The sequence below is a fragment of the Balearica regulorum genome, chromosome 1 (genome assembly GCF_011004875.1).
Source record: "Balearica regulorum gibbericeps isolate bBalReg1 chromosome 1, bBalReg1.pri, whole genome shotgun sequence".
NCBI classification, from domain to species: Eukaryota; Metazoa; Chordata; class Aves; order Gruiformes; family Gruidae; genus Balearica; species Balearica regulorum.
Window position 1 is genome coordinate 158,523,769 of NC_046184.1, and position 7,827 is coordinate 158,531,595.

Below are 7,827 nucleotides of genomic sequence, written 5' to 3' on the forward strand. Positions count from 1 at the left end.
CTCTAGTACAGACTGCATTTGCATTTCTGCATGTGTATATAACAAATCCAGCTGTGCACATAGGTGGTAAAGAAGTGGTAGTGCAAAAAGATGGCCATTGCACACATCAGAGAATGGTTTTTGCATCCCGTAAAGGAGCGTTGCCTATAGACACTAGGTGTACTTGCTGACACAGACGAAGCAACTTATTTTAGGGCAGGTTCACAAATTATTTCCCAGGTGCTGCAGTAGATACTGCTTTTAATCTGCTGCTGGATAAAATACACTAATTCTTTTTCTTTGAGGTTAAAAGTTGAGAAAGCTAACAGTACCGTGCCTGGTATCCGTCAAGACAGCTTTGCCTGCAGGTGGTAAGTTAAGCCATGCCACACAAATACTGTGTACCCCATAACACGGGGAGAACTTGGCTGTGCACTAAGTGCCGTTTAGTGCAGATTCAGAAAAGTACTTCACCTGTGCTTTCTTGTATGGGGAACTGTGTCTTTAAGGGTTTTGATTTCCAGAAAGGAAATCCGCGACAGAAACAGCTGTGAAATTCTTACAGTATATAGGCAGCTGGGGATAGCATAGAGATCCTGAAAACACATTACCTGCTGAGTGTTAACTCAGTACTGCATGGGGCCAGGAGCAAAAAGAAATGGGGGGTAAAAAAAATAAAAGAAAAATAAAGTACTGTGAATGGAGAAGTGAAAATATACGACGTATCAGATTTTTACTTCTTGGGAAAGACAACTGAAAGAAATATAAATATAAAAAAGAGGATTCAGGACTGAGAACTTTGTGCTCTGAAACCTTAGCAAGCCACCTCCTACTTTCCCACATCAAATTCCTCCTTTTATGACAGGATGATCTTCCACAGGTTTCAGCAGGTGGGTCCACAGATACACACAATGACATTCACACACAATCTCATTTCCTCATGATATTTTAAATGTGATTTATTTGCTTTTTAACTTGCTGTGGTTTTTTCAAAGGATTTTGGTAAACTGTCTCAATATATGTTCATGCCCTTTCTTTTGTTACTGCTACTTGTGTTATTAAAAAAAAAAAATTTAAATTAAATTATTATTTGGCTGCTGGGCTCCAGAAGTTTGTGCTTAGGTTAACCTTAGTAAAGAGTTTAGGACAGGTGCTCTGTTACTGAATGTGACTTCTGGAAGAATTCCAGTTTTGGGATGAACGCTGATGATGTCAATAGGAGGTTTTTTCATTATACAGAAATTTGTACATTAAAACAGTGTCTTCCTGTGGTGTTTCAGGCCATGCATACTCTAGGAAATTATCTATATTTTAATATGTTAGTAGCAGGATTTTCTAAGCATTGAATTTTAGTTGTTATAAACCATAGAGGGAGTTTCTCGCATTTAGTGTGTTAAAACAGAACAACTGTTTTCTCATTAATGCTATTTTAACACATATTTTCTTAATCCTTATGAAGATATCCTATCATAAAAATAAGCACAATAATAATTATGCCTGTATTTTAAGTAGTGTTTTTATGCCTGTGTCACTTCCTCTGTACTTTGAAAATATACTATCCCTGCTGCACAGATGGGAAAACAGAGGCATCCATGGGAGGTGAAATAACTTCAACTGGAGGTCATCTAGAGGAAGACAGATCTCCTGGTCTCAAAGCAGAACCTTATTATAAGTCGTATAATAAACTTATCGAGAAGCATTTGCAAGTTAACAAAACAGAAGCTGCACTTTAGAGATATCATTTAACATTTACTTTTCCTCCCACAGGAACTTTTTACACCAGAGTGCAAATTCAAGGAGTCTGTTTTCGAAAATTATTATGTAATCTACTCATCCATGCTCTACAGACAACAGGAGTCCGGGAGGGCCTGGTTCTTGGGGCTGAACAAAGAAGGGCAGGTCATGAAAGGAAACAGAGTGAAGAAAACAAAACCAGCAGCTCATTTTCTACCCAAGCCATTGGAAGGTGAGGGTCAGTCCATTGCTGGCAAATCCTCCTATAAATCTCGCCAGAAGAAGAGGGAATGGTTTCTAAAATACCCTTTTTGAATGTGCTTGCCCTGCACAGGGGCCATTCCAAATGACAGTCCCCAGGATTCATGGAGCGGTTTTGTGCTTCTGCATAGTGATGCTAGAAAGGGCATATGTAAAAACATTTTTTTCCAGGGATTAAGAGGTCATTTTGCAAGAAAATAAATCTTTTGTGGAAGTGCATTGTGCTGTTTTTTAAATATTCTATCACTAGGGACAAAAGCTGTTGTGAGTCTTGCAGTGAGAAAATAGTCCTTTCATTAAGCAGAATGAAATAATGGATATTGTAGGATAATTGGGAGTTATAAAGGGAATGGATGAAATGTCAGCATTTCAAAGTAAAAGCTTTCTAGTACAAAATATAAAGGTCTCTTTATAAAATAAATCACACTGTATTACTTAGCCAGTTGATGTAATGCACATAACTTGTGTAAGTTGGCCTTTAAACCAAGATAGAAGCAAATAAAAGTCATTCTAACCTTACAACTAAAATAATAGGTCACACATTCTCTGAAAAATACATTCATTTATATCTTGGAACTTTTGCGTTATCATCCTATGCATTCTGCAGGCCTCTGTAAATCTATGCTGCTTTTTGCTTCTTGTCCTGATGGCACTCCAAATTTCATTGATTTTATTGCTACACATAGCCTCAGTCATTCTGAAAATGATCTCACTACTTAACATCTGAAAACACACACCTGAATAACGCTTTAGTTAGCAGTCGCATTTCTTGTAACATTTTAACTTAAAATTTTTGATTAAAGGATCAGTTTGTTAAATGTTTTAGAGTTTCATCATAAGGAGAGAATCTGAATAATCCTAGGTTTTAACTTCATATTTGAACTCGGGTTAACGCCTTTGTGCTTCCCTTGTCTTGCAAAACTTTACAGTATTTTAATGAGCTCTCAACAATTTTGACACTTTATATGCCAATTATAAGAATTGTAGGGAGGGAAAGCCAGTGCATTTTTAAAAGCAACATCAATTCATATGGATTAGGAAAGTAGTTACTTTTTTGATTAATGTTTGGATGGTCAGACTCTTTCAAAATAGTTTAGACAAGGCTTAGAAATAACTTGCTTTACATTGCCCATGAGAGTCATCAAATATGACAGCTCTGCTTTATAATTCCTTACTTTATAGTTCCATCTCATGTTATTTGACTTAATATTTTTGTAGGTCACGGTGTTATTTCATCAAGCTCTTTTAATTAATCAGCAAAGTGTCCTAAACACAGTTATGGGGGCACTCTGAAGACACAGATCATGACCAGCCTTACGTACTCTAGAGAAGACATTTAATTTCAGACTTGCAGAAGCCATAAAAGGATTTAGATTATGTCATTGGAAATGTTAGAACAAGTATTTGATTAGTTAATGATGCTATGGGGCCCTTCATATTTATTACGAAACTTCACACCATTGAAGATCAAGGTCAGTACTTTGATGCTCCTGCCTCCTACTCTAATTAGTCAAGGGATGAAGGGATTATGCTCTCTATGGCAGCACACAGCCAGTCCCTATATCATAGTGTGATGATTAATTCCTTTGACTGCTTTGACATCTCTTTTAATATTGCTCTGATATAAATAAATGCTACTGAAGTTAGGTATAAGTGGAAATATTACCTGATTCAGTGACATGGAAAATGAAATTGAATTATCCAAGAGCATTAATCATTAAGGCAGCTTAATGCTGGAACTGTGTAGTTGAACACATGTATTTTCCTCAAAGGATTTAAGTGGTTGGATAGGGACTGAAGCCCAGGGGCAAACTTTTAATTCCTCTAAGAATTCAGTTAATAGTTTAATTTGGAGTTTTCTGCACTTCTACATTCAGTGGAGAACAGTGGCTACTGCATACATTTTTAGAAAGGAGGAAGAAAAAACCCAAACCTCTTGTGTACTCTCCACAGCACTGTCCTGGACGTTTCTTCAGTCCACACCTGAAGAGATCATGGCCAAGCTCCTCAGACTTGGGAGACAGATGTACAAACAACTTTGTAGAACTGGACCCAAGCCTAGTCTTGCAACGTAGGACTAAAAAAGAATACTTAAGTCTAGACAACTGTATCGTATGATCGTTTGTTAAACACCATCTGTCTTATCATATTTTACTTCTAAAAACTTGCAGAATATTTATTTAAGGGGTGTATATATATACACATATGTGTGTGTATATATGTACATTTTTGTGTGTCTGCCTCATGGAAAGACAGAACAGTAGTTTTCCATTTCCAAGGCTTCTATAGTTTCCATTAAACAAGCAAGCACACAGTTTCCTACTGTGTTTTTAAGTCAGATATGGAAAAGGCGAGAAATGGGGAGGGCCAAGCAAAGCTATCAGTCATGCAAAACAAGTGCCTGTCAAAGTAAATAGTTTCCCTCGTGTGCAAGAGGAACATGGATTTTATTACAATATCAGTTATTGCAGAAAATTAACTCCATTTGAGGTGAGCTCTTAAATGAGATAGATACATTCTTAAAAATGTCTGTCTTTTTCTGTTTTCTCCCCTCAGTTGCCATGTATCGAGAACCATCTTTGCATGATATCGGAGAAACAGTGCCAAAGGCTGGGGTAACTCCAAGTAAAAGCACAAGTGCATCTGCAATAATGAATGGCGGCAAACCAGTTAACAAGAGTAAGACGACATAGCCAGATCCTCACAGGTGTTGTGACTTACTGAGTCCCGAGCACAGTTGAGCGATTTATCCTTGCCAGACTTCCCCTCTGCAGTGTCTGTGGATCAGCTTGCGGCAAGTCACGGACTTGTCCGTTGCTGTTTCTGAACTGAGTTGTTGCAAGCGGATAAATCTCAACATGTAGCTCCACCCACAACAAGAAGACACCTGGATGAACCAGCTAAACTCAGACCATGGAATGCCCTACCAGATATCGGAATGCCTTTTTAATATCTTTTCTGTGACTGTGACACTTCATGTGAATGACATACTTCACAAGTACACTTGATACCTTGCCTGCTGACAATTGCCCATAATCCCTTTTTGAGTCCAGTTTCAGCAAAATCCATGTGTTTAAGTTCTATTTTGTAGCACACAAATAATCAAGTAATTTCTAGTTAGATGCTGTAAACCTGTGCTATTATGGATTTCTCTTCTTCCCTTTTTTATAAGGCTGCTCGCTCCACTGTCTGTGACCTTTTGCAGGGATTGTGTTTCTCTATAACATAAGTGTTGCCGGTGGCTTAGTTTTGAAAGCAATCAGGGAATCAGGAAGCCTTCAAAAATCTATTATTACAAATTATATCTATAAAGAATAGGATTGTTGTCTCTGGCTTACAATATTGATTAAACGTGAATACTCTTTAGTAAAAGATACTGTGCTTCTGAGGTTGGCATTATAGTGGAGGGAAGAGTGTCAAACACAACCAACAGGAAGTTTTCTGAACCGAGTGTTTGGCATCCCCCTATAGTTTCTTTTTGTGTGTGTGTTTTATACATATCACAGGCTTACTGGTAATGGTAACATTTGCCTTGCCCAGCGAGCAAGACCCACTCATTTTTGGGAAAGTGGGTCCAAAGAATTTTGTAGGCCTTGTAGGCCTGAATTAAGGCTCATTTTTCATCTACTAAATCTTCATTGTTTGAAAAACAACCACCACCAATAAAAAAAATAAAAATAAGACTGACCAGAATTGCGCTACCTAAATTCATTTCAAATATAATCCTTTCCTGTTTTTAAGGAACTGAACCTAATGCCATTGTTATTTTTGGCTGAATCCCACACCTACTTAGCAAAGCATGGGCAAGGATGTTGTTGTGTTCTTTTTTGCAGCACCAATGCAAAGGGTAGTTACAAATTATAGTTTAATATTTCTGGTGTTTTAAAAAACAAAAGTTTTAAAACTGGACATATTACAGAACTTTATTTTTATTTTTAGCTAAGCATGCAAAGTCCGGTCCTATGTATCTCACTGATATCCCAGTACGTACCTCCACTCAGCTTCCTAGGATAACATGCCCACAAAATTGCTAGATTGAAGGTGCCTTGCCTTGATCTCTGTATACTGTACTTTTTCCTACATGAACCTAGAAGAAATCAGAAACATTATAAAATTGAAGCCTTGGATCATATTACCAGAAACACGATCGACACTTTGTTTGTCGCTTGTGAACAATGAAGCCAATGTGTGCGTGGGGGCCGGGGGGGGAGATTTAGGGAATGCCACAGAGATGCCACTGAAGTGTTGCACACTTAGTCACAGGCTTTCAGAAGAATAAAAATATGGGTACTCTCTGTACGCTTAAGGAGGCATTTGTTTCTCAGAAAGGGCAACAAGGACCAAACTGTACCTCAGTCTGGAAACTGTGTGGCAACACTCTCTTGGCCTCTTGCTGTTACCTTGATATTTAAAGATAAGAAAAGGAAATCATCTGTTCCTTTTTTAGCGTTGTTTTTCTGGCAATTTGTTTTATCACGTCTTCGTGCTGAAGTCCCTAACAGAGACCGCTGGTTTTTTTTCAAACTGCCTGTCTGCTCAGCTGAAAAACTGATTCAGTCTGAATGAAGTCTTCATACTAGTTTTCAAATGTGTTCTGTTTTTATAAGCAACATTTAGTGCACTCTTCAAGGAGGTTACTATAAAGCTGCTAAATTCTAGATAAACATTTTTTTCCTCCCCATAGGTCAGACTTCCTTGTTTATATATGTAATATGAGAACAGCAAGCTAACACTTGATGTTGGGTTTCTAGGGAGGAAGTAAGTTAGGCTTGAAGCCCACTATCCATATAGAGAAAAAAAAAATACAAACCTACTCTAATGCTGTGATAAAATGCAAAGAAACTTTGATTTAGACTGTGCCCTTGCCTGCTAACACAAAATATGTGGGGTGGGGGGGAAACAACACTTTATTAAAAACTTCGGTGCACCCTTCTCATCCCATCTGGTCCAGTGGGATTTGTGCACCATCCCTGAGAAAACCAAACCAAACCAAAGCAACTCACGTGGTGAGCTGGGGGCTTGCTCTGCATCTGGGGGACCCATGGCAGGCAGCAGCCTTTGCGTTGTATGGTCTGCTGGGTCCCAGAGGAGGCCCCAGGCCTTCTTGCAATTATAGGAGGAGCAATTCACAACATTTTGAGTAAGATAATACAGCTGAAGGCTACATTCTCTTTCTCGCTTATCTGAATTTCATAAAAGTTCATGAGGAGGGAATACACATGTTCGGATCCCATCCAGCTGTCTTTTTACTGTCCCAGAGTAAAAGCCTGGGGAGAGAGAGGCCTGGAGAACTAGCTGAGCCATGCGAGGAGATTCTCGTTCATGGCCTGATGCTACATAAGCATTGTTTTCAACATTAAACTTTTGATCCTGGATAATTATGATCTGCGAACCAGTTTGGGGGGCTATAATTAAGGCCAGATTTAATTTTTGTAAGCAGTTAGTACATACTAGAAATACAGCTTTTTTTTTTTTATTATTCTTTTCTGGCTTTGTTTCTATCGGCTAAATCCATATGCGTGTTTAATCCAATGAATAGTTGTCCTAAAAATATTTTTTCTACAATCTGTTTAAACATAGCAAAGAGTCTTTGTGCTTTGTTTCTTCCCTTTAATTTTGTCTCGTCTCATCTGTTGCATGGGAAGACGATGGCAAGGATGAACTGCATGTCGTAGGTTGTGTCTATCAAAGAACTGTTGGTCTGTATTACTAAATTTACATACATATATGCAAAGGGTTTGTCTGCATTGTACAGTTTGTGTTTATTCTTATTTGTTGTATACACAGATTCAACATGATGAATAAAACATTTATATGAAGGCATACTGGAAAACAACAAAAAAGTTTATGTAA

At 38.0% G+C, this 7,827-nt stretch overlaps 1 protein-coding gene across 6 annotated transcripts in view; it reads left to right on the forward strand.

Moving 5' to 3' along the window:
- The window catches only part of FGF14 (fibroblast growth factor 14), a 423,436-nt gene extending 415,991 nt beyond the window's left edge, over positions 1 to 7,445 (forward strand). For all 6 annotated transcript variants that reach the window (XM_075740678.1, XM_075740694.1, XM_075740717.1 and 3 more), the window contains 2 exons: positions 1,747 to 1,945; positions 4,531 to 7,445. In XM_075740678.1, the coding sequence (XP_075596793.1) occupies positions 1,747 to 1,945; positions 4,531 to 4,667 (336 nt within the window). In that variant the 3' untranslated portion in view covers positions 4,668 to 7,445. The remainder of the gene's footprint in view (positions 1 to 1,746; positions 1,946 to 4,530) is intronic.
- The last annotated feature ends 382 nt before the right edge of the window (positions 7,446 to 7,827 follow it).